Source organism: Myotis yumanensis, unplaced genomic scaffold (assembly GCF_028538775.1).
Source record: "Myotis yumanensis isolate MYYU_CA2020_CCGP unplaced genomic scaffold, mMyoYum1.0.hap1 SCAF_23, whole genome shotgun sequence".
Classification (NCBI taxonomy): domain Eukaryota; kingdom Metazoa; phylum Chordata; class Mammalia; order Chiroptera; family Vespertilionidae; genus Myotis; species Myotis yumanensis.
Genome location: NW_027223774.1, coordinates 4,882,790 through 4,909,928, shown reverse-complemented (window position 1 = coordinate 4,909,928; position 27,139 = coordinate 4,882,790). Strand labels below are relative to the sequence as shown.

The 27,139-nt window shown below is 44.1% G+C and overlaps 1 protein-coding gene across 1 annotated transcript in view; it reads right to left on the bottom strand.

The window, feature by feature from the left end:
• Window positions 1-774: 774 nt before the first annotated feature.
• Window positions 775-27,139, bottom strand: part of LOC139000038 (zinc finger protein 93-like) — a 162,604-nt gene continuing 136,239 nt past the window's right edge. Inside the window, exons 8-9 of the mRNA XM_070402307.1 lie at window positions 4,050-6,920; window positions 775-2,733 (exon numbers count right to left, since the gene is read on the bottom strand). Of these exons, the coding sequence (XP_070258408.1) occupies window positions 5,055-6,920 (1,866 nt within the window). The 3' untranslated portion in view covers window positions 775-2,733; window positions 4,050-5,054. The remainder of the gene's footprint in view (window positions 2,734-4,049; window positions 6,921-27,139) is intronic.

Sequence of the window (27,139 nt, the reverse complement as noted above, 5' to 3'; positions counted from 1 at the left end):
AACATGGCTGAGTTCCAGAGTCTTACAGAGGGACTCGACCTGGGATATGAGACTTGGATGACTAAGACATGTGATCATTTAGGACATTAGTATTGCTTAAAAATAAACCTTTTAAAGAACATTGTGATAAACTAAAACAAATGTTGTGTCCAACACTTGAATTACCTTAAATACTGTTTTTTCACTACACACCTTTTATTATTCCATCAAGCATTTGAATATAACACTTAATCCAAAATAAACACATCAAAAATAAACATTGCCCATTTACCTCAGAAAGACATTGAACTATCCTTTCTTTTTTTGTTAAATATATTTTATTGATTTTTTTATAGAGAGGAAGGGAAAGGGATAGAGAGCCAGAAACATTGATGAGAGAGAAATATCGATCAGCTGCCTCCTGCACACCCCTGACTGGGGATGCGCTCGCAACCAGGGTACATGCCCTTGACTGGAATCGACCCGGGACCCTCCAGTCCGCAGGCCGACGCTCCATCCACTGAGCCAAACCGGTCAGGGCTGAACTATCCTTTCTTGATATTATCATCCAAATAAAATGTCAAGAATACGTACAGACAGGTTATTCTACGTCCTCCTTTTATAAGACCCCACTATTATCAAAATAGGACCCCACTCTTGTGACCTCATATAGCCTCAAAGACCTCCCTAAACCCCCATATTTCCAATATGTCTGGAAATACAGACCTATTGGGGGTTAGGGCTTCAATATATCCATTTTGAGAGGACACAATTTAGTCCTTAAGAGCGCTTCAATTTCATTATCTGTTATCTAAAACCACCGCAAAATGATTCTCTTAATGCAACACTTCAGTATTTCTTATGAATCTATGGGTTGGCCAGGTGGTTGCTCTGCTTCATGTGCTATTGGCAGAAGTTTTTTCCCTAGATCTAAACATGATTTCCAGAAACAAAACAAAAAAACAGGATTTCTGTGCTTCCAGACTGCCATCCTAGTTGCTTCGCTTGCAGCGTCCACAGTCTCCATCCAGCCAAGTCACATGCGTTAGGTTTTTATTACTGAGCACCTCAATCTCAGGAAGTCTTTTCTCTTACAACTAGTCTTTGTTGTGGAATAAAACACCACAAAGTTTAGTGGCTGAAATCAACCAACATTCATCATTGCACATAGCTCCGGGGTGGCTGAGCCCTTCTCCACTACTTTCACTTAGGCTCCTACACACAGTTGCCTCCAGCTGGCAGAACAGCTCTCTGGTGCAGCAGAAAGCTGGAAATGCCTTGCTTTGAAGATATTTTTAAAGTTTGTGTGTTTTTTTCAAAACTGAATTTAGAGAAGGAGAGATGGAAACATCCATGTTCAAACAAACATCCATTGGTTGCTTCCCGAAAGCGCCGTGAGATCTAGAATCACTCCCCCAATCTGGGCATTTGTAGGAGCAGGAATCAAACCTGCAACCTTTTGGTGGAGGGCATTACATGCAGACAAATGAGCCAAAGGGGACAGGGTTAGAAATACCTTTGAGATAAACTTCTTCACATGGTGATACGTTTATGTCAGTCATATCTCATATAATGTACCTTCAAATTTATTTTAAGTCCCTTCAAAGAGAATCTACAGCTCAGCAGGTGTGGCTCAGTGGATTACAGTGTCGTCCTCCCTACAATCACAGATTTCGTTCCCAGTCCGGTCTAGTACTTCGGTGGAAGGTTTGATCTCCAGCCCGCCCTTTGTGTCTGAGGGAGGCACCGATTGATGAGTCTCTCATATCAATGTTTCTCTGTCTCTCTGCCCACTATCCCACCCATTCTCTCTTGAGATCAATGGAAATAATATCCTTGGACAAGGATTTATAAAAAAGAGCAACTACATTTATTTTTTCGAATATTTTATTGATTTCAGAGAGGAAGGGAGAAAGAAACGTCAATGATGAGAGAGAATCAATGTTCCACTGACTGGGGATTGAAGGGGAAACCTGGGCATGATCCCTGACCAGGAATCTAACCAGACCTCCTGGTTCATGGGTCAATGCTCATCCACTAAGCAACACAGGCTGGGCCAGAACGTTTAGTTCTTGTATTATTAGAGGCCTGGTGCACTGGTGGGATCCCTCTTCCGCTTGGCCTGCGGGGATCGGGCCCAAACGGACTCTCCTGCATCTCCCAAGGGGCTCTGAATTGTGAGAGGATGCAGGCCAGGCCATGGGACCCCACCAGAGCACAACTGGGGTCAGGGAAGTACCGCAGGAGGGTTCCATGGGGTGTCTGGCCTGTTTTGCCCAGTCCCCATAGGCTAGACACCCACACCAAGCTAACCTACTGGTAGGAGCATCTGCCCCCTGATGGTCAATGCAGGTCATAGTGACCAGTCGGTCGAATGAATGGTCCGACACTTAGCGTCTAAGACTTTTATTATATAAGATTATAACCTATTTGGCCACTTCATCAATTCCGAATCCCCCATTTCTTATTTTCTAGTTCTGAGTGATCTGTTATGTACGGATAACAAACCTACCAAATATACACACTGAAGAAGACACTGGGATATATTTTTAGCTCAACAATCATTAAATCTGGCCTTAGCTGGTGTCACTAGTGGATACAGTATTGGCTCATGGACTGAGTCCTGGCTATGATTCTGGTAAAGGGGACGTACCTACCTTGCAGGGTGGATCACTGGCCTTTGCAGGAGCTACCAATGGATGTGTCTCTCTCACAAAGAAGTTTCTCTGTCTGTTCCACTTCCTTTCACTCTCTCTAAAATTCAATGGAAAAATAGCCTCAGGTGAGGATTCACAACAAAAAGATTCATTAACTTTGTCCTGGCCAACGAGTAACTGTTGGTTGGAACCTCATCCCATTGTGCCAGGCTTGCGGGTTCAAGCCCAGACTGGGGCACATTTAGGGTCAAAAATAAACAACAAAATCATTAATTCTGCAACATTTTGTGTGGCGGCACATTCTCTGTAATGTAGGTCTAAAACCATTGATCAAATACCCAATAATTACATCTCCCTCTATACCCAAAACAATTTTTACTACAATATGTGTTAGTGAACATCTAATATGAAGTATGTTTCAATGAAAAAGATTTCATCTATAAACAAACAGCAGGACATTCTCTGCATAGTGAGTAGACATGAGTGGGAGTAAGCTGAGTCCTGGGATATCGGCTTATTTTATTTATATTTCTTGTCCAAAACATTAAATCTATCTCACCATAAGCATACAATTATTTAAAATAATGAAATTTGCCCAGACGGCGTGGCTCAGTGGTTGAGCATCGAACCAAGAACCAGGAGGTCAGGTTTCCATTCCTGGTCAGGGCGCATGCCCTGGTGGGAGGCTCCATACCCAGTGTGGGCTATGCAGGAAGCAGGGGATCCATGATTTCTCTTTCACCATTTGTATTTCTATCTCTTCCTCTCCCTTCCTCTCTGAAATCAATAAAAAAATGCTTTCAATGTAAACATCTAATCTAATAAAAGAAAAACATGCAAATTGACTGCACCTCTGCTACACCCAAGCCACGCCCACCAGCGAATCAGAGCAAATTAACGCAACCAAGATGGCGGCCAGCAGCCATGGAGCTGGAGCAAGCAGGAGGCTTGGTTGCCCCAGCGATGGAAGAAGCCAAGCTTCCCGCCTGCCCTGGCCTCCGTGTGGCCTCCACACAGCCGTGTGGCCTCCGCTCAAGGCAACAAAGTTTCAATAGTAGAAGACAAATAAATACCAGATACCTGCTTCCAGCCAGCCTACACTGGGAGCTTGAGTGGCTGGGGGCTGTGACCAGCCTGCAAACAGCCTTCAGCCCCTCATCCAGACTGGCCTGGCACCCCAGCAGGACCCCCACACTGAAGGGGGTGTGGCCAGCCTGAAAACGGCCCTCAGCCCCTCACCCAGGCACACATGGGTGACGGTGCGCTGGGGGACATTCACACACAAGCAGGGGGAAGGGGGAAGATGATGTGTGCACAGGAGGCGTGTGCCTGTGCAGGTCCGCAAACCCACGCAGCATGGCCAGGAGGATGTGAAGCTGGCCTGCCACAGTGAATGTCCCTGCAATTGCGTACCTTGGGGGCCAGGAGGCTGCACGGGGATGAGCCAGCGGCGATGGGGAGGGCGAGGGCGGCCTGCTGAGAGGGCTCCACAGATGATCAGCACGCCTTCAGTCACAGGGGCCGCTGCCACTGCAGCTGCCTCGTCGTCAGTGGGCCCTGTGCCACCTCTGTGGCTGGGGTCCTCCCAGGCCCTCGGTGTGCAGGAAGCCAGGCTGCCCACCCGATGTCTGCGGTGCCACCCGCCTCCTCTGTGGCCAGTTCTCTCCGAGGGCAGGATCTTCCCACAGGCCTCACCAGAAACAGCTGGGGAGGGCGCCTCAGGTTCAGTGGGGGTGTGGCGTGGAGGTGGTGCCTGTGCTTCAGTTAACTGACACAATGTGTTTTATACCATAGCATGTGGCGATGGCTGTGAGGTGCCAAGAGGAGCCTGTGGGCTGAGCTGAAGCAGCGCCTGCGGGCCATCAGGAGCACTCACAGCTGCCACCACTGGGCCTCACCTCCCCCGCCCGTCCCAGCCCAGGGCAAGTGGCAGCGGCCATTGGGACCACTCACAGCCACCGCCATCATGATTTAGACAGGAAAAGAGAGAGAATAATAGGAATATCACTGATCAGAGGGAATCATGGAACACCTGGCTCCTGCATGCCCCACACTGGAGATTGAGTCCCCAACCAGGGTCTGTGCCCTGACCAGGAATTGCACCCTGACCTTGCGGTTCATAGGTCAAAGCTAAACCACCGAGGAATGCCAGCCAGCGCTTTCTCACATTTTCTACAGTGTAAGGTTTCCTCCACTATAAATGTCTCTGTTATTCAGTAAATTTTGAGTGCTTGCACATGCTCTAAATTAGTAAGGTCTCTCTTTAGTATGAAAGTCTCTCATGTACAATAATACAAAAATGCCTTTTAAAGACTTTTCTACACTTTTCACATTCAGAAAGCTTCTTCCCATTTAAAATTCTGTGATGTTCAGCAAGTTCTCACTGCTGGTAAAGGATTTATTACTCTCCTCACATCTTTAATATTTCTCTCCAGTATGGACTCTCTGATGTGCCAAGAGGTTTGAAACGTTGCCAAACGATTTGCCACATTTTCCACATATATAAGGCTTCTCTCCAGTATGAACTCTTTGATGGTAAATAAGGGCTGAGGAATGCCTGTAGGCTTTGCCACACTCTCCACATTTATAAGGCTTCTCTCCAGTGTGAACTCTCTGATGCGTGGTAAGGTTTGAGGACCAGCTAAAGGCTTTGCCACATTCTCTACATTTATAAGGCTTCTCACCAGTATGAATTCTCTGATGTGCAGTAAGAATTGAGGCCCGGCTAAAGACTTTGCCACATTGTCTACATTCATGATTCTTCTCTCCAGTATGAGTTTTCTGATGGTCAGTAAGAGTTTGGGATTGCCAGAAGGCTTTGCCACATTCGCTACATTTATAAGGCCTCTCTCCAGTATGAACTCTGTGATGATAACTAAGGGATGAAGACTGCCTAAAGGCTTTGCCACATTCTTTACATTTATAAAGCTTCTCTCCAGTATGAACCCTATGATGTCTAATAAGGGAAGATGAATCGCTAAAGGCTTTGCCACATTCTATACATTTGTAAGGTTTCTCTCCAGTATGAACTTTCTGATGTCGAATCATGTTTGAGGCATGGAGGAATGCTTTACCACATTCTCTACATTTATAAGGTTTATCTTCAGTATGAACACCTTGATGATTAGTAAGACCTGCATGGCTGGTAAAGGATTTGCCATATTCTTTACATTTATAAGGTTTCTCTCCAGTGTGAATTTTCTGATGATTACTAAGGGTTGAGGGCCAGCTAAAGGCTTGGTGACATTCTCTACATTTATACAGCTTCTCTCCAGTATGAACTCTCTGATGTCGATTAAGGGTTGCGGACTCACTGAACGCTTTGCCACATTCTGTACATTTATAAGGCTTCTCTCCAGTATGAACACTCTGATGACGATTAAGGGAGGAGGACTGGTTAAAGGCTTTGCCACATTCTATACATTTGTAAGGTTTCTCTCCAGTGTGAACTTTCTGATGTCGAATCATGTTTGAGATGTGGAGGAATCCTTTACCACATTCTCTACATTTATAAGGCTTATCTTCAGTATGAACACTGTGATGATTACTAAGAATTGCATGGCTGTTAAAGAATTTGTCACATTCTCTATATTTATAAGGGTTCTCTCCAGTGTGAATTCTCAGATGAATATTAAGGGTTGAGGGCCGGCTAAAGACTTTGCCACACTCTGAACATTTATGAGACTTTTCTTCTGTATGAATTCTATAATGTTGATTATGTCTTGAGGACTGACTAAAGCCTTTTCCATTTTCCCCCAGTTTGTGAAATTTTGCTATAGTATGATTTCCTTCCTTATGTACAATAAGAGATGAATGACATTTAAAGGCTTTGCCACATGCTTTACATTTGTAACTCTTCTCTGCAGTGTGAATTTTCTGATTTAGAGTAAAACTTGAAGGCCAGTTAGATGTTTTACCAGAATCTTTACATTGATAAGGTTTTTCTCCACTATGGATTTTTTCCATTATATTTAGATAGAATATTTGACTGAAGACTCTCCCACATGGATTCCATTTGTAAGCCTCCTCCCCAGAATGAATATTCTCCTGTTCAACATAATTTGAAGACTGCTGAAAAGACTGGACACATTTACTTCCATTTTGTGTCTTCTCCACAATAGGAATAACCTGATGTATATTGTGATTGGACATTTGGTCAAAGACATTTCCACTTTTATAATGGCCCTCTGCAAGCTCACTTCTCCAATGATTAAAATATGACTTTTGCTTAAACTTTTTCCAATGTTCAATCCATTGATAGCTGCTATTTCCATTATGTGTATGCTGGGAATAATGGGAGATAGAAAGACGTTTAGTAACAGTTATAATTTCATTAAACATGTACATTTGGTTCATAAGAACCATCCTGTGATATTCATTAAACAAAGATGGTTGTATAGAAAAAGCTTTCCTAATTTATCAAAATTATAGACAAAAAATAAATACTAGTACAAAACATTAATTGTCAGAGGAAGAAGAATGAATCCTTGTTTAAAAGACTGCCAAACTGCCCAGCCAGCATGGCTCAGTGGTTGAGCTTCAATGAATGAACAAGTAGGTCATGGTTCTGTTCCAGTTCAGGGCACATGCCCCGGTTCCAGGACCAGTCCACAGTGGGAGGCATGGAGGAGGCAGCCAATGAATGATTCTCTCATCATTGATGTTTTCCTCTCTCTTTTCCTCTCCCTTACTCTCTAAAATCAATAAAAATATATTTTTTAAATCAAAAATATCATAAAAGATTGCTAAATTGAACACATTTTAATTTTATGGATACAGAATAAATCTATACATTTTAGAAGTGATTGAAGGAAAATTTAATACCACCCTATACTTTAAACAATTCAAATGATTAGTTACACTACAGACTATGTGAATTCCTAGTTTATCCCGATTCCCTTTCCAAGAATGCATAACAGTTAATGTTGCTTTCGACCATCACGTGCAGAAACACACTGATTTTCCAATGTAACTGACTTTAAATTGGGAGGTTCCCCTAATGCGTAATACACTTGACCTCTATAGGTAACAAGAAATTTATTGATAACTTGCAGATTAGTTCTGTTTATATTAAAATCCTCCCTTCTCATCCCACTCTTTCTGAAATTCCAAGGCTTTCATTAAGTGTACATTATCAAAACCACACCTTTTATATCTTACCAGTATTATTTCAGAGAAGAAATCTTGTATTCCGGGCTTAGGCATAAAGGCCTGGTCATCTTCAGATGACATAGCTGAAAGAAAACAAATTTTCAGTTTTGACAATCAGGTGAGTGCACTTTGAAGTTAACAGCAAGTATTGACCAAATGACAATTTTGAGTACTCCAAGAGCCAGTGAAAGGTTCAAAGAAATCTCAATATAGGTACAATGAAGAAAAGTCACATCAAAGAGGAAGAAAGAGTTGCTTACATTTGCCAATGATACCTGCTCAAACCCCCTGGCACCCAACGACAATATTATAAAAACACTCCCAATTCCCAGTTTCTTCGCTGCAAAGAGAGAGAGGAGTGAAGTGGGTGCTCAGTGATCTCCCTGTTTTGAAGCATCGTGAAAAACATGTCTGTTGTTCATGACACAGAGTGCGAACAGAATGGCAGTATATGTGAGTGACCTGCAGTGGCTGCTACAAAGAAACAATGAGAAAGTGTTCAAGCACCATGAAGACTACAGGACTAAAGATGTATATCAAGTCTGAAAAGATACCATGGGCCTGAGAAAGAAACAGAGAATAATTCAACTGGGAAATTAAACAGACAATAGAATCTAGAATACAGATCCTGAAAACAGTATTGACTGAAAATAGGATTTGTTCCACTGATGGTTATTATTGTTTCCTCCTATAGAAAGCATGTTCAAAAGCCTGCTTGTTTACAATTCTGGAATCTCAACAAATGATATCAAGTCATGCAAAGAAACAAAAAGTATACTGTCAGAAATACAAAATAAAAGTAATCAAACGTGCACTACATTAATGGGAATATATTAATTACCTGAAAAAGAATAGAACTAAATATCTTAAAGCTAAAAAGGAGAAATAAAATGACAATAATATCACTAAAATATTATGTAATTAAAGTAAAAATACAATGAGAAAGTATTTTATAAACACCACACCAAAAAGGGGAAATTGAAAAACATAATACCCGAATTAAAAAATACAATAGAATCATTAATGAAAGATGTGTTTAACTTAAAACATCAAAGAATTTGACTGGAAGTGGTGCCTCAGTGGTTGACCTTCAATCTATGAACCAGGTGGTCACACTTTAGTTCCAGGTCAGGGCACAGGCCTTGGTTGAAGGCTCAATCCCCGATCATTCAGGAGGCAGCTGATCAATGATGCTTTCTCTTCATTGATGTTTCTCTCTCTTTCTCCCTCTCCCTTCCTGTCTTAAATCAATAAAGATACATTTAAAAAATAATAATTAAATGATGAATTTGTACATAAATCATTAAAATTTTGATTCTGAAAAGCCAATAAACATGTGGAAATATGAAGAGAATTTAAGGAACTCCTAAGACACTAACAAGGCATTTCCCCAAACCTGAATAGGAAACTGATTGTGGCTGCCAGATAGTTAAATGGCATCTTAATCTACATGTTATTGCCTCCTACTGGCCAAACACCTGAACAGTCATAGGCTATTCCCCCATTCTGACAATGGACTCTGTACCCTTTGAAACCTTACCCTTTGAAGTGTATTATCTCCACCTTGCCTTAGGACAAATTGTGTTAATAAAAGCAAGGGTCCTAGACAAGGAGGGAGTCTTCAGTTCCTTTAGCTGAAAGTCCTCTGACCCCAAATGCCTTTCAACTCGTCTCCGGACTCTTTATTAGTCTCTGGATTTCTATGTCATCTACGCGCAGCCCCTTTTCCAGATTCCTGAACCTTTCTTGATGCTGGGACATGAACCCCAGCAGAAATCAATAAGTTGGAAAACACATTCCATTAGTCTAGTTTGCAATGCTAACAGTATCAGCTGTCATTAGTAAACAAAGTGACCTAAACCTTCAAAGTAATCCCTATCAAAGTCTCAGTGACACTTTTGGTGGAAATAGAAAAGCTCTTTCTAAAACTAATGTGAATGTCACAGGACTCCATGTAACAAAAGAATTGTGAAAAGAATGTATGGCAAGCCCTAACTGGTTTGGCTCAGTGCATAGAGAGTCAGCCTACGGACTGAAGGGGTCCAAGTTCGATTCTAGTCAAGGGCACATGTCCAGGTTGCGGGCTCGATCCCCAGTGGGGGGTGTGCAGGAGGCAGCCGATCAATGATTCTCTCTCATCATTGATGTGTCTCTCTCTCTCTCCCTCTCTCTTCCTGTCCGAAATCAATAAAAATTTATTTAAAAAAAAAAAGAATATATGGCCTTAGACAGTTTGGCTTAGTGCCGTGGTCGGCAAACCGCGGCTTGCGAGCCACATGTGGCTCTTTGGCCCCTTGAGTGTGGCTCTTCCACAAAATACCACATGTGGGCGCGCATGTACAGTGCAATTGAAACTTCGTGGCCCATGAGCAGAAGTGGGTATTTTGTGGAAGAGCTGGTATTTTGTGGAAGAGCCGGTATTTTGTGGAAGAGCCACACTCAAGGGGCCAAAGAGCCGCATGTGGCTCGTGAGCCGCAGTTTGCCGACCACTGGAGTGGACATAGCATTGCCTTGCAGACTGAAGGTCCCAGGTTTGCATCTGGTCAAGGGCGCAGGTGGAGGTTGTGGGCTCGGTCCCCAGTGTGGGGTGCGCAGGAGGCAGCCTATCAATGGTTCTCTCTCATCATTGATGTTTCTATTTCCCTCTCCCTTCTCTCTGAAATCCATAAAAATATATTTAAAAAAATAAAAAAGAATGTATGAAATTGAAGGCTTCAGGCTCCCTAATATTAAAACCTACTTCAAAACTTCTGCTATCAAAAAAACTATAATACAGCCCTACCAAGTTTGGCTCAGTGGATAGAGCACCGTCCTGTGAACTGAAAGGTCCTGGGTTCAATTCCTCTCAAGGGCACAGGCCAGGGTTGTGGGCTTGATCCCCAGTAGGGGACGTGCAAGAGGCAGCTTATCAATGATTCTCTCTTATCACTGATGTTTCTAACTATCTGTCCTTCTCCATTTCTCTCTCAAGTCAATAAAAAAATAAAAAATTATAAACACTCAAACAAAAACCTGTGATACAAACATTAAGGCAGAGGGAAATAATGAAGCAAGGTAGAATAAAAGGCCGACATAGAAATCCTCCTGGATAGGGTCTAAAGATCTTCACCAAGGGAGCCTAAACCACAGATCAGAAAAGGACATTCTCACCATGCCCAAGTAACCCAGTTGTTTAGAGTGTGGTCTTCATACCAAAACACTGTAGATTTGATCTTTGCTCAGGGCACAGTAAAAACTCATCAATGGGGAAATGAATGTATATCTCAAAGTCTCTCTCTCTCATCCCCCACCCCCAAGTTGCTCTCTTCCTCTAAAATCAATAAAAATAAAGTACAAAGTAGTGCTGGCTGTCATTAAATAAGAACTCAATAAATGAACTACACAAGCAATGAACTTAAATTGGAATGCTAACAGTGTAAGCTGTCACCAGTACCCAAGGTTGACATAAACATTCAAAGCAGTCACTATCCACGTCCCAATGACTTTTCACAAAATCAGCAAACCTCATCCTAAAATTAATGACACAGGACACCAGGGAACCAAAACAAACATGGAAGAGACAGTAAAACCTTCAAGGCATCATGCTTCCTGATTTAAAAAAATATTTCAAAACTGGTGTGATCCCAAAGTACCATCTACACATTAAGACACAGGTAAATAGAGGGGCACGGTAGGCCCTGGCCAGTGCGGCTCAGGGTTAGAGTATCATTCTGTGCACTTAAGCATGGCGGGTTCAATTCCCCTTAAAGGGCACATACCTCGGTTACAAATTCCCACCCCACTTGCGTTGAAATAGGGACAGAAGGGGGCCAGCTGACATGTCTCTCTCACATCGATGTTTCCCTCTCTGTCCTCTGTCCTTACTCGCACCTTTCCACTCTCTGTGAAAAGCAATGGAAAAAATGTGCTCATGTGAGGATTAACAACTACAAAAAAGAAGGACTGTAGGATAAGAGCCTACTTACAACTTCTCACGCATGAGGTAAAATAATCTTCTACAAGGGTACCTACACCACGAAAGGATATTCTCACATATGTGAATAGTGTTGAGATACTCAGATGTCCATGTGTAAAAGAATGAGTGAAGTTGGGCTGTTATTAAACACCACATACAAATATTAAACCAAAATGGATAAAAGATTGAAACATAAAGCTAATAATAACTCAATCTATTAAATGACGAATTACAGAAAAGTTTTTGTTTTTCTTTTAAATACATTTTTATTGTTTTCAGAGAGGAAGGGAGAGGGAGAGACAGACAGAAACATTAAGAGAGATTCACTGGTTGGCTGTCTCCTGCATGGCCCCTACTGGTGGTCGAGCCTGCAACTTGACCTTGTGCCCTTGATTGGAATCGAACCCTGGACCCTTTCGTCCACAGGTTGACACTCTACCCACTGAGCCAATCTGGCTAGGCCCGTGGTTGGCAAACTGCGGCTCGCGAGCCGCATGCGGCTCTTTGGCCCCTTGAGTGTGGCTCTTCCTAAGCCTTAGGAGTACCCTAATTAAGTTAATAAAAATGTACCTACCTATATAGTTTAAGTTTAAAAAATTTGGCTCTCAAAAGAAATTTCAATCATTGTACTGTTGATATTTGGCTCTGTTGACTAATGAGTTTGCCGACCACTGGGCTAGGCCATATAGAAAAGTTTCTATGACATTTGATTTTTTATTATAGCACTAACAGGAAAGGTAAACGAAACAAAATAGTCAAAAGGCATTACACCCCATATAAATATAACTTCCAATAAAGCAAATTGTCAGTGCGTTCAAAATACAAGCTGTGGCATGGGAAAATATTTCTACGAAGCATATTATCTGATAAGTAGTTAATATCCAGAATATATAACGACCTCTTAAAAATCAACATGAAAAAAGAAGTAACAAAACTTTTAAAATGTCCAAAGCTAACCATAGCCAGTTTGCCTCAGTGGATAGAGCGTCGGCATGCGAACTGAAGGGTCCCGGTTCGATTACAAGTAAGGGCACATGCACAGGTTGCGGGCTTGATCCCCAGTAGGGGGCATGCAGGAGGCAGGCAATCAATTATTCTCTCTCAACATTGATGTTTCTATCTCTTCCTCCTTCTCCCTTCCTCTCTGAAATCAATCAAAAATTTATTTTTTAAAAAAATGTCAAAAGCTATATGGTTAACTAATCTATAAGATAGAAGGCAAGAATACACAATAGGTAAAGACAGATTCTTCACCAAGTAGTGCTAGAAAAACGGAACAGACACATGCAAAAACAATAAAACTAGACCCCATTCATAGGCCATGAACCAAAATGAACTCAGCATGGATAATATAGAAGACCTGAAACCATGCAAACACTGGAAAAAAGCAGTCAATGAACTTTACCATCACTCTTAAAAATTCTGGTTTGCATATATCTTCTAGACATAACAAAGAAGCTAAAAATAAAGAAATGAGACTACTAAAGAATAAGTCTGGCATACCAAAAGAAACCACAAAATAACAATCACCACAAAAGCCCAGCAATGTTACATCCTCAAAAGCTAAAGATCCAAAATATACCAGGAACTCACACAACTTAACACCAAAAGGACAAACAACATGATTGAAAAATGGGTAGGGGACTTGAATAGACATTTCCCAAACAGGACATAAAGATGCACAATAAACATACTGGTATTAAATGATGTTCAACTCATTCATCATCAGAGAAATGCAAATGGACACCACCACGAAATACTACCAAACACCTAACAAGATGCCAGTTATCCATAAATCAAAAAACGACAAGCATCACCAATGAAGTGGAGAAATGAGAACATTCGTGCACTGTCAGCAAGATTATAAACACACTAGAGGCCCGGTGCACGAAATTCGTGCACTGGGGATGGGTGGGGGGTCCCTTAGCCCAGCATGTGCCCTCTTGCAGTCCGGGACCCCTCCCTTGTTACTGCCCACCTGCTTGCTGCTTCCTACCACTTGGCTTGCTGCTCCTTAGTGCTGCCACAAAGGCCTCGGGTCTGCTGGGTGCCAGGCCTGCCGGTTTGTGTCTCTGATATCCCCAGCAGCCCCAGCACCAAGGTGGCGGGCCTTGGGGCTGCTGGGTACAGGCCCCCCATTGCATGTTTGTGTCTTCTATCAGGCCCCCAGCAGCCCCAGCAGCCCCAGCACCACCTAAATAACTTAAGGGAAACTTTATTTAGTCTTCTTTTAAAAGCAATCTAGTTTAAAAATTAGTTGCAGTTAAGACAGAACAAAGAACATGGTACCTAAGAGTGAGATAGACTGACAGAGGAAAGGCTGGGCACTGGTCAGGGACTTACATGCCAACTGTTCTCCACCTGGGAAATGATGTAAAATCGGTTTCTTTAGTTTTCTGCTTAATGGTCTTCTCCAGCACTGAGGTCAGAGGAGCCACCTTCCAGCCCATAGGCTGCTTCTCAGAGTCGAAATTTTCCCCATAGGCCTCTGCCTAGGACAGGACCTCTGCACCCCCAGGGTGCATAAACACACAGGGCTTCCATCAGGCTCTGCTGATCCCGGGGCGGGAGGCCTCTCGGCTCCGCTGATCCAGGCATGTACCTGGGTTGTGGGCACATCCCCAGTAGGGGGTGTGCAGGAGGCAGCTGATTGATGTTTCTCATCGATGTTTCTAACTCTTTATCCCTCTCCCTTTCTCTCTGGAAAAAAAATCAATAAAATATATTAAAAAAGAAAATCATTGATATGTGGCCTCCTGCGCCCACTACTGTGGAGTGAGACCGCAACCCTGGCATTAGCCCTTCACCAGAATCAAACCGGGACTTTTCAGTCTGCAGGCCACTGAGCCTATCCACTGAGCCAAATCACCTAGGGTGCAATTTGTTCCTTGAGAGCAAGAATTTACCATAGAAAGCAGAAGCCCTTAGAGATGATAAAATTAAAGAAACAAAACCCTAGGGGTAGAGTAGGAAGTCAGGAAAGAAGTCATCCTCACCCAGGGAGGCCAAGTTGCTGTAGTTCTCCACCATCACATCCATGTACAATTTCCGCTGAGCTGGGTCCAGGCATTCCCACTCCTCCTGAGAGAAATCTATGGCCACATCCCTGAAGGTCAACGGTCCCTGAAAAAAAAGACACATTTACCAAGAGGTCACCAGAAGAGTTCACAATGTTAGCCAACAAGAAAACAGTGTCAGAAGAGGTTTAGACCTAGGGGGTATTCTGAATTATCCAGTAAGATCACTTTGCCCCAATAACATTCTCTGATGTGTTTCCTAACACTGACTCATGGAATGACACATGTCCACAAATCCACAGTATAGATTTAGTTTGACCTGTCACAGAAGGTGTGTTTATAGTAGTTAAACGTCACTAATTAAAGGTAAGGAATGCTTCCTGACCTGGGGAGGCTGCATGAAATGAATGCAGAGAAGGCTCTGGGACAAAGGAGAGAATTATAGCCCAGCCAGTGTGGCTGAGAGGTAGAGTGCTGACCTATGAACCAGGAGGGCAGGGTTGGATTCCTGGTCAGGGCACACTGCAGGTTTCAGACTGGATCCCCAGTGGGGGGTGTGCAGGAGGTCGTTGATCAATGATTCTCTCTCCTGATTGAGTTTCTACCTCTCTTTCCCTCTCCTTTCGATTCTAAATTCAATAAAAAAATATTTTTCAACAGAGAGGGGTAAAAAAGTGAGAGAGAGAGAGAGAGAACAATAACTGCTGACATTGACTATGATAAAGAAAAAGTAATGAGGCCTAGCCAGTTTGTTTCAGTGCATAGAGCTCCGGCCTGCAGACTGAAGGGTCCCAGGTTCGATTCCGGTCATGGGCACATGACTGGTTTGCGGGCTCAATCCTCAGTGGGGGGCACACAGGAGGCAGCCAATTAATGATTCTCTCTCATCATTGATCTTTCTCTATGTCTTCCTTCTGCTCTAAAATAAATTTTAAAAAAATATATATATTTTTTTAAATATATTTTATAGATTTTTTACAGAGAAGAAGGGAGAGGGATAGAGAGCCAGAAAAATCGATTAGAGAGATCGATCAGCTGCCTCCTGCTCGCCCCCCAGCGGGGATGTGCCCCCAACCAAGGTACATGCCCTTGACCGGAATCGAACCTGGGACCCCTGAGTCCGCATGTCGATGCTCTATCCACTGAGCCAAACCGGTTCGGCAATAAAAATATATTTTAAAAAAATAATGACATAAGGAAAAACAACCTGCAAGGACAAGAACAATACCCTTTGAGTATTTCTCTACTTCTCACCAGAAGTAGACAAATAAATCACCAGATGTTAGAGGAAAAGGCAACATAGCCTGTGACCAGGAACACATCTTTTACCTGAGAAGCAGCCATTTGGTCCTGGTCCTGGTCCTGGTCGTGGTCCTGGTCCTGATCAGGGTGTGGGATGTTTTCTCAGCTGACGATATGCTGAGGATCACAGGATATGCCTTCAAAGAAGTCAACACAGGCTCTTAATCAGCTCACCTCACGCTCACAGGCAGAAGAACCTGGAAATGAGGAAAAGGCCACCTCTCCTGCCCTTGGTGACAGGAGAGAGTGAGGAGCAATGAGCTCCTACATGGAGACCACACTGTGAGGGGTTTTATTCTGTCTTCATGTATCTGTCCTTCAAAAGACTTCCACAAACTCCTACAGAAATGAGAATGTGAGCTGCTATCCAGAACCCCTCAAACAAACAGAGCACCCCCTTACTTTCCCTGAACAAAGCCTGCTCCCCACTCTCACAAAGGCATCCTGCACCCCTCCTGTTAATCCCCGTCTTCACCTTCCAATCACCTGGAGGCCCTCAGTAACCAAGGATGCCCCACCCAGAGCAGCTGTCCACCTCCATGGGGCAAAGTGCCCTGAGGGCATTTCTTTTTTCTTTTTTAAAAATATTTTATTGATTTTTTACAGAGAAGGGAGAGGGATAGGAGAGTTAGAAATATCGATGAGAGAAACATCCATCAGGCGCCTCCTGCACGCTCCCTACTGGGGATGTGCCCGCAGCCAAGGTACATGCCATTGACCGGAATCGAACCTGGGACCCTAGAGTCCCCAGGCCCACGCTCTATCCACTGAGCCAAACCAGTTAGGGCCTGAGGGCATTTCTCAAAGCTCTTCAGGGGGATCTGAGAAGACCCAGAGGATTTATCTCAGGATGGTTTTAAATAATAAATTAAGTGTCAAGACATAGAAAAAGTAAATCCATGGAAGAAACACACACACACAGGCACAAAACACCACAGCAACAAACCTAAGGCTTCTAATATTCCTTGAAAAAAGCATCAGATGGTGACAGAAACAGGTCACCTCCTCATGGCCATCCCGGGAAATGGGGACCCATGACCAACAGACAAGTCTCTCCACTCTGAGTGAAGAAAGGTTGCAAATGGAAACAAATTATTATAAATTCCCAAGCCTTATAAACTGGAGATTTGTCACTCTCATTCAATCTATATAACTAAAACAATTCAGCTGTTAAATTAAATATATAAAGCCATGCTTAGGCGGCAAGACTCGGTGGTTGAGATCGGATCTCTGAACCAGGAGGTCATGGTGAGATTTCTAGTCAGGGCATGTGGCCAGGTTGCAGGTTTGATCCCCAGTGAAGGACCCACGGGAGGCGGCTGATGAATCATTGTCTCTCCCCACTGATGTTTCTATCTCTCTCTCCCTCTCCTTGTCTCTCAGAGATCAATAGTAATATATATATACACACACACACATAAACCCACAAACCAATATATCACAACTTAACCATCCACATCCCATTAGCTCACTCCTCACCCAGATCAGGGTCCCCTCCTCCCACTACATGTATTTCTGTCTGTGGATCTGTCTCTGTCTCCTGTTCCCTTTCCCTCCACTGTGGTCCTTTCCTGTGTCCCCCCCTCTCTCTTGCTCTCTCTCCCCTTTTCTCTCTGTCTGTCCTACACCTGGACCATGAAACTCCTGAAACCTCCTTCCCTTCAGGGGCTCTTTCTCCTGGTCTCTGAGGCTCCATCTCCACACACGTCTGCGTCTTCCCCTCCCCACGCCCGCGGCCCCTCTGCTGCCTGTTCCCGTCTGTCCCGCTCCCACAGCTGCTGACTCAGGGCTGCTCCCTCTGCTCCCTCATCCCTGAGCCCCCCTCTCTGTGGACCCCTCGCTGCCTCTCTCCCGCCCACGTGTCTGTCTCTCACTCCCTCTCCTGACCCCCCAGCCTGGGCCCCCGCCCCCCGCAGTCCCCGCCCACAAAGCCCCTCCCTGCGGGCAGGTCGCCTCTTCAGGGGACACCGCGTCCTCCCCCTGAGCCCCCCCATGGACACTGTGCTCCCCGGGCAGGCAGACCCCTCATTAAATGGGGGTGGGCCTAGGAGGGGGGTGCAGACCCCCAGGCCGGGAGCCATCCGGGCTCTTTGGGCGGAAAGCGCCCGGTGGGGGGAGGGGCGCAAAGGGCGGGAACCCCCTGACCCAGACTCTCAGCCCCGCGGGGAGGACCGGCGGCCCCGGGAACGGTTTTCAGCGGGAAAACCGCGCGGCAGGCGGTGGCCACAGCCACAGGCGGAGAGACCCCGGGCCGGGGCCTCCGTTTCCTCCCAAAGGAACGTGGCGCCCGCACCGCGCAGCCTCCCGGGACGCGGACTCACCGCTGAGAGAGGCTCCGGGGCGGGGACCCCAACACGGACTTCAGCGCCGGCAGCGCCCTCAGCCTTCCCTGCGGGGAGGGGGGCGGGGAGCGTCAGCTTTAAAGACAAACACCCTCCTCAGGGGGAACCGCCACCTTCCCCTCCACCGCCGCTTCCGCGTCTGCCAGGAACTGCGCATGCGCCTCCCTGCGGGGTGGGCGGGGCCAGAGCCTGAGCTGAGCGACTCCGCGATGGGGGCGGGGCCGAGCCCGGCGGCCAGGCCTGTGCAGGGACAGAGGGAGGGGGGGCGGGGCAGGAGCGAGGGGGCAGCCCCGGGTCCCCGCACCTCCTCCCACAGGGACAGCCCTTCCTGGGGGAGTTTCCCACGTCATTGTCAGGGTTTTGGCTGGTGACGCGGCTGCAAAAGGATTCACAAGGGAGAGAAGAGACAGGAGCAGAGGGAGGGCGTTTATCTTACTTCTTTAAAGGGAGGAAAGGGCCAGGTGCCCGCTGATGGCACAATGCACCCCAGACAGAGGGGCTGTTCCTTTATTAGGGTGCTAGCGAGTAAATGGCAGCTGTGGCAAAAGCATAAAGAGGGAGGAGGAACCTGGAATTCACACATAAGTTTCCCAGCTCCCAGAGGCTGTGCTTAGAGCTATGGCTGGTCTGCCCTTCAGCTGCAGGTGTCCCAGGGAGGGGTCTTTCCCAGGATCTTCACAAGCCGGGAGCACATTCTTACAGTGAAGTTACAAGAAATTCAAAAGGCGGGCAGATTGGGGTTGAAACCAGAAACTTTCTGCCTTATTTACCAGGATCTTTAAAACCTTAGTGAGGAGGGGGAGGGGAAGGGCAGCCTGCTCTCTCAGTCCCTCCCCATCTCCCCAACTGAAGGGAGAGGTGGCAGCCCTGCTAGGGGTAGACTTAGTCAAGAAGGACATCAGGTCTAATTAGCATGTTTTATTAGTATAGATAAGGAGAAAAACATTAGGATAGAAAACAAGTTAGACCTATTGTTTCCTTTTTGTGATTGTAAATCCTCACCTGGGCAGATTTTTTCCATTAACTTTTGGCAGGAAGGTAGAGGTAAGAAATGGGTAGAGGGAGGGAGAGAGAAAAAGAGAGAGACATCAATGTAAACGAGAGACAGAAACACATGGATTGGCTGCCTACCGCAGGAACCCAGGAGCTACTTGCCCTGGACCAGGAATCAAACCCTACACCACTGATCCACACTAACCTATGGGAACTAATTTTCTTACTATTATATCTCTTTACAATTTTTTATGTATCATTAGTGCAAAGCTGTGACTATCATAATGTCCCTGTAGATATAACAAGAAAAATATTGTTGTGCCCAGATTTCAAGATTCCCAAGAAACCACATCAGGGAGCCAATTCGATGCAAAAGCATAAGAATCTGTATTTCAAGCTAGCTTGGGCTCCCCATCCACCAGGCTCACCGACACCAAGGCAAACCAAGTGGCTGAGCGCGCAAACCCCGCCCAGAGACCGATTATATAGGGGGGGTCGGAGTAAGGGGAGGAGAAAGGACTGTGCTCTGCCGATTGGCCAAGCGCAAGCCGGGTCCTGTTACACAGGATGTGGTCATATCTATGGCGCGCACTTCCCTTGATTGTCATTGGTTAGTTTAAAATCCCAGGCGTGGCCAGCAGAGGCCTGGGCTTCCAGGAAGAAGGCCGCACGTGGCCCCAACATGGAGGATACAGGCAAGATGGAGGGCATAGCCCTCGCCCTTTCAAATATATCAACAATGGCGAAATCTGTCCACATTATTTAAAGTTCAAGGCCACTTGGAAAAGGGTTTGCTAGTGACATGACTGCACCGCATTACCAACGCCAATTCTGTTACCTACAACATTGAAGGTTGGACACATGAACACATCCACACTCACTCAGCTTTATTAATGAAAATAGGTCCGGCCAGCATGGCTTAGTGGTTAAGCGTTGACCTCACAGTTCCACTCCCCGACAGGAGAGCCAGGTTGCGGGCTCAATCCCAAGTGGGGGGCATGCAGGACGAAGCCAATCAATAAATCCCTCTCCTTATTGATGTTTTGATCTCTTGGTCCCTCTCCCTTTCTCTCTTAAATCAATAAAAATATACTTTAAAGTGGTAAATCTACACAATGTAATACTATGCTGCTGTAAAAAAAAGGAATTCTTACCATTTGCAACAGCATGGATGGAACTGGAGAGCATTATGCTAAGTGAAATAAGCCAGTCAATGAAAAAAAATTCCACATGACTGAAAGGACAGAACAGGACTGATAGCTGTGTCCTTAACCCCTCTTCCAAGAAAAAGCCGCAGAATGTATCAGTTACTCAGCCTGCCCTTATCTCGGCCAATGGGAAAGCGGGGGAAACTAGCCCAAGGCCAAGAGTATGCTAGCCACCCCCTTCTTTGTGTAACCAGACACTAGCTGCACCCTGCCCTTGAGTCACTAGCCCCCCCGCCCTCACTCAACCAACGGGAATCAGCCAAATCAGTGGTCAGAGTGTGCCCCCCCCCCCCCCCACCCCAAGCCCTATAAATTCTTTGTTCCCTTGGGACTCGGGGCTCTCTCTTGCATCCAGTAATGGAGGTGGGGGGGGGGGGGGGAGGCAAGTCCTGGGCTTGAATAAAAGACTCTATGCTTTTGCATCGGACTCAGCTCCCTAGTGGTCTGTCTTGGGGGATCTTGAAATCTGGGCATAACAATGATCTCACTCATTTATGGATAATAAAGACCATTATAAACTGATGAACAAAAATAGATACAGAGGCAGAGCAGCACTGAACAGACTGTCAAACTACAGCAGAAAGGCCAGGGAGGGTGGGGGAGGAGGGTAAGAGATCAACAGAAGGACTTGTATGCATGCATATAAGCATAACCAATGGACACAAGGCACTGGGGGATAGGGGAGGCCGGGGAATGTCAAGGGGGATAAAAAAAAGGAGACATATGTAATACTCTTTGTAATACTTTAAGCAATAAATATATATATATATTTTTTTTTTAAAGAAAATAGTAAGTTCACCCATACTCTAACATATGAAAACAACACCGTAAGTGCAACCATTTGTCAAAATGCACATTACAAACATTTAAGATATATTACTAATCTTCTGAAACTGGAGGCTAAAGCAAACAGCACTTAGAGCATAAAAGTGTAAAAGAGACATTGGAAGGCCAATGGACTTCAGCAGGGCTGAATATCAGCACAAGTTTACCAAGCTGTGATTGCAATGGCTCCAGCCAGTTTCCTGACCTGATAATCTTTACACTGTATACCAAATTTTACCTTTGATCTGCCCGTATGCATTGCTAAAGGGCAAATGTGTATTCAAAGTGAATTAAAAGCAGGCAGGAACCACTCTCCGTGTTCTCCTTCATGAAAGTGATTCCACCTGGCCCCCCAAATGTCTTCTAAATTCATTGTTTTTTTTAGAGTTGAATAATGCGATACAAACTGTCAATTTTATTACAGAGCAGACTTTAAATTACAGACTTTACAGAGGTGTTTATAATTACATGGGCAGCAAGTATCATAATTTCCTCCTTTATATTGAAGGTCAATAACTGTCTTAAGTCAAGGAGCAAGTAGTAATTTTATCAAATAAAACAAGAAATCAGTATTTTTATGAAAAAATCTAATTCAGAGACAGATTTTCCTTTCCCCTTCCTTCCTTTAATAATGGAACACCTGATTTTTGGCTGGACACATTACCTCCTGGCCGAAGACTACATTTCCCGGCTTCCATTACAGCCAGGTATGACAAAGTTCTGGCAAATGGGATGTCAGTGAAAATGTTATGTGCCTCTTCGGGGTCAGGCCTATAAAAAGAATGGGTGTGTTGCCCTGTTAAAGCACACTCCCACCGGCTGATGGTTGTGGATAAATTCTTATTTTTTGTATAGTGTATTTATTGTGTTGTCGACCCTCCTACAAGTCATCCTGAACTCGCTGGGAAGGTCTTGGCATTCTGATATAATAATGTAATAACTGTGCTTCATTTGGTCTTTTGAATGGAGGCTAATCATTTAGAAAACATGGACGTACAATAATTTTATGCACTTAGGGATGAGTGGTCTATATACCTTCTCAGATATGCCTCATATCTTCTTTATTTCACCACATCAACCGATGTGCATCACTTCTACCTATGGCTACTATGAAGATACATCAGGATTTTCCTGAAAGAGTAATTGGCAAATTTAGTCAAAATTTATAATGCCCTTCGTGATCACATAAAACAAAATTCTAAGTCAACCACAATCTCCATTTAGATGGTCTTCAAGCAGTGTGCCTTACAATAAATGCAATATTCCATGGAAAAGTATACGTCAGTGAAACCCATGTAATATACAATAACTCACGAGTCTTTATGGCAGTAACAACCGCATGATTTCACACATACACCAGGAATAAAACATGGTAGCATCAGTGATATAGGAGCAGAATCACATTAATATTTCCCTTTCAATATGTCTCAAATAATGTCAATAAAAAATAGACAACACTGTAAGTATACTTATGGAAACATTGCTTCTTTTCATATATTTATAAATACTAAAAATTACTTATGTTTGGGGGAGAAACCAAGATGGTGGCATAGGTAAACACCGGAAATTGCTGCCTCGCACAACCACTTCAAAAATACAACTAGCCGAAAGCGGTTTGGCTCAGTGGATAGAGCGTCGGCCTACAGACTGAAGGGTCCCAGGTTCAATTCTGGTCAAGGGCATGTACCTTGGTTGCGGGCACATCCCCAGTGGGGAGTGTGCAGGAGGCGGCTGATCGATGTTTCTCTCTCATCGATGTTTCTAACTCTCTATCTCTCTCCCTTCCTCTCTGTAAAAAATCAATAAAATATACTTAAAAAAAAATACAACTAAAAAACAAAATGGACATCATCTAGGAAGGCTGGCTAAGTGGAAATTCTATAACTAGAAGGAAAGAGAAAACCACAATGAGACTGAGGAGGTGAAGAAGTAAAGTGCAGAGGTACAGAGGCGCGGGCAAAAGGGCTGGCAACGGAGGACGCCGGTGTCTTTTTCAATCGGGAGGGAGTCTCAAGCTCCCCATGGCTCTGAACTCCAGTTCCCAGCGAGTCCCTGGGGACCCAGACTCATGTGGGAAGAAACTGGACTGTATGGCAGCGGGCGGAACTCGATGGCGGCTTTCTCTCAGAGGTGCTTGCAACGATTACCGCGGAACACTGAGACCCGGGGCTTCTCCAAGCAGGGCTGAGGAAAAGCCATAACTGTTTGCTCTGCCCTATTAACTCCCTGAGACCCTGCCCCACCCAAGCTGCCAGCAGAGGCTTTTGCATATGAATGGGCTGGCCCTTTGAGATCTAAAATTACCTAACAAACTGAAGCTGGGTCAGAGAAACCCAGAACATCCAAAAGAAGGCCCAAGGCCCCACAGCAGCTTGCATTGTTTCACAGCTGGGCCTCATCTGGGCACCTCCAAACCCCAAACAAAGAGGAGGAATCTGTAGATCTCTACATACCTCCTGCTGGGTAGCCTCAGGCAGAGGCTAAATAAGCACCTCCTTAGAGATCCAAGAGCCCGTGTACCCAGTGGTCAGATTGGGACCATCCAGATTACAACTTCTCAGATCCATAAGGGACACACTCAGGGGGCAGAATCAGTGAGCACAAAAGCCCCAATGAAGCAAGTCTTGCCCCAGAAGTGTGTCTTCAGCACAGAAGTTCTCCCACTGTAGACACAGCTGAGTCTCACAGTCAATTGGCTTGGATGTCAATTCCTCCCAGTGATACCAACAAGAATCAAGGCTAAACTACAAGACGCAAAGCCCACAAAGGGGTGCACCAAGAGTGTCCAGCTCAGGTAATTGGGGAAGCTGAGCCACTGGGCCCTATAGGACACTTAGCACAAAAAGCCACTCTATCAACACAGGGAAGCATAAAAAAAGTGGAGACAAAGAAACAGATCACAAATAACAGAAATGGAGGAAAGCAAACTACTGAATATAGAGATCAAAACCATGGTTATAAGGTTTTTCAAGAATTTTCTAGAAACCGCAGATAAATTTAGTGAGAACCTCGAGGGTATGAACAAGGACCAACTAGAAATTAAGCATACACTGACTGAAATAAAGAATAATATACAGAGATGCAACAGCAGACAAGAGGATCCCAAGAATCAAGTCAAAGATTTGAAATACGAAGAAACAAAAAATACCCAACTGAAAAAGCAAAAAGAAAAATAATTCAAAAATATGAACATAGTGTAAGGAGCCTCTGGGACAACTTGAAGCGTACCAACATCCGAATTATAGGGATGCCAGAAGAAGAGAGAGAGCAAGATATTGAAAAACTATTTGAAGAAATCATGACAGAAAACTTCCCCTACCTGGTGAAAGAAATAAACTTTCAAGTCCAGGAAGCGCAGAGAACCCCAAACAATAGGAATCCAAAGAGGACCACACCAAGACATATCATAATTAAAATGCCAAGGGCAAACAACAAAGAGAGAATCTTAAAAGCAGCAAGAGTAAACAGTCAGTTACCTATAAGGGAGTACCCATAGGATTGTCAGCTGATTTCTCAATAGAAATTATGCAGGCCAGAAGGGAGTGGCAAGAAATATTCAAAGTGATGAATAGCAAGAACCTACAACCAAGATTACTTTACCCAGCAAAGCTATCATTCAGAATTGAAGGTCAGATAAAGAGCTTCACAGATAAGAAAAAGCTAAAGGAGTTCATCACGACCACACCAGTATTATATGAAATGCTGAAAGGTATTCTTTAAGAAGAGGAAGAAGAAAAAGGTAAAGGTAAAAATTATGAACAATTATATATCTATCAAAAAGTGAATCTAAAAATCAAGTGAATAAAAAATCTGATGAACAGAGTAAACTGGTGAATATAATAGAATCAGGGGCATAGAAAGGGAGTGGACTGACAATTCTCAGGGGGGAAAGGCGTGTGGGAGGGGTGGGAAGAGACTGGACAAAAATTGTACACCTATGGATGAGGACATTGGAGGGGGGTAAGGGCAGAGGGTGGGGTGGGAACTGGGTGGAGGGGAGCTATGGGGGGGGGGAGGAACAACTGTAATAATCTGAGCAATAAAGATTTATTTTTTAGCCGAAACCGGTTTGGCTCAGTGGATAGAGCGTCGGCCTGTGGACTGAAAGGTCCCAGGTTCGATTCCGGTCAAGGGCATGTACCTGGGTTGCGGGCACATCCCCAGTAGGAGATGTGCAGGAGGCAGCTGATCGATGTTTCTCTCTCATCGATGTTTCTAACTCTCTATCTCTCTCCCTTCCTCTCTGTAAAAAATCAATAAAATATATTTTTAAAAAAAAGATTTATTTTTTAAAAATTACTTATGTTCATTTAAACATTATATTGTCTAGAAGTATTCTGATTGAGAGTAATACCTGAAAAGTATTGACTATTCATCTAGTGTGAATTCTGTGATACTTTAAAATTCAATTTCAAATACAGACTTTGGAAAATGTTTTAGGCTCCTGAGAAGCATATTTTTTTTAAAAAAAGTCTTTCCTCCTATATCATGAACGTAGAATTAAATCCAAATTGCAATCCCTGATATTGACTGAGACTGCAGGTCCAACTATAGGATTACCCAATTCTTTGGCTTTAGGGTTTCCCTCTGCTAAAAATTTCAATATGAGGAATAAATTATGAATGTGGAATAAAGTCTTCTGGACACTGTTTACATCTTCATTGTTTCTCCCAAGTATGAATTCTGATCTCAAATATGGTTCACGTATGAAGTGAAACTTTGGCAAATTCTTTTGTTTTAAAAATATATTTTATTGATTCTTTTACAGAGAGGAAGGGAGAGGGATAGAAAGTTAGAAACATTGATGATAAAGAAACATCGATGAGCTGCCTCCTGCACACTCCCCACTGGGGATGTGCCCACAAGCAGGGTACATACGCTTGACGGGACCCAAACCCAAGACGCTTCAGTCTGCAGGGCAACACTGTATCCACTGAGCCAAACCCCTTAAAGAGCCACATTCTTTATATTTGCTGGGCTTCACACCAGCAATAATTATCAGATGTTGAATAACATATAAATGAGAATACATACTTTGGCACCTTTGTTACAATTTATAAAGCATAATTTGGTCATGCTCATTGAAATTGGAACATTGGTTCAGTCTTTGGGCAAATTCTTTATTTTGTTACTGTTTTTATTTAGAATGATTCCTCCCAATTACTAGTAAGTTTGAATACAGGTTAAAAGCTTTGCCACATTCTGTTTTGGTAACGTTTCACTCCATTATTTTTTGTTGAGTGAGACACCAGTCCTGATTAAAGGCTTTGCAAACTCATTATACTTATAGGTCTTCTCTGCAGTACGAATTGTATCGTGTTGAGAAAGACACCAACGGTCATTTAAAAATGGGCCTAACTCTTCACATTTGTAAGGCTTCTCTTCACAATGAATTATCTAATGTTCAATAAGATCACACTGACAAGGAAAGGATTTGTCACACTCCTTACATCTGTAAGGTTTCTCTCCATATAAAGTCTCTCATGTACAGTAAATCACCAATATCTTTAAAGACTTGTCTACATTTTTCGAATTCTTAAGGCTTCATCCCAGTGTGACTTCTATGGCGCTAAGTTCTCATTGCTGGTAAAGTACTAATGGCACTCCTTGTAACTGTAAGGCTTGTCTCAAGTACATACACTTTGCTGTACAATAGGACAAGAACACTGGTTAAAGGCTTTGCCACATTCTCTACATTTCAAAAGGCTT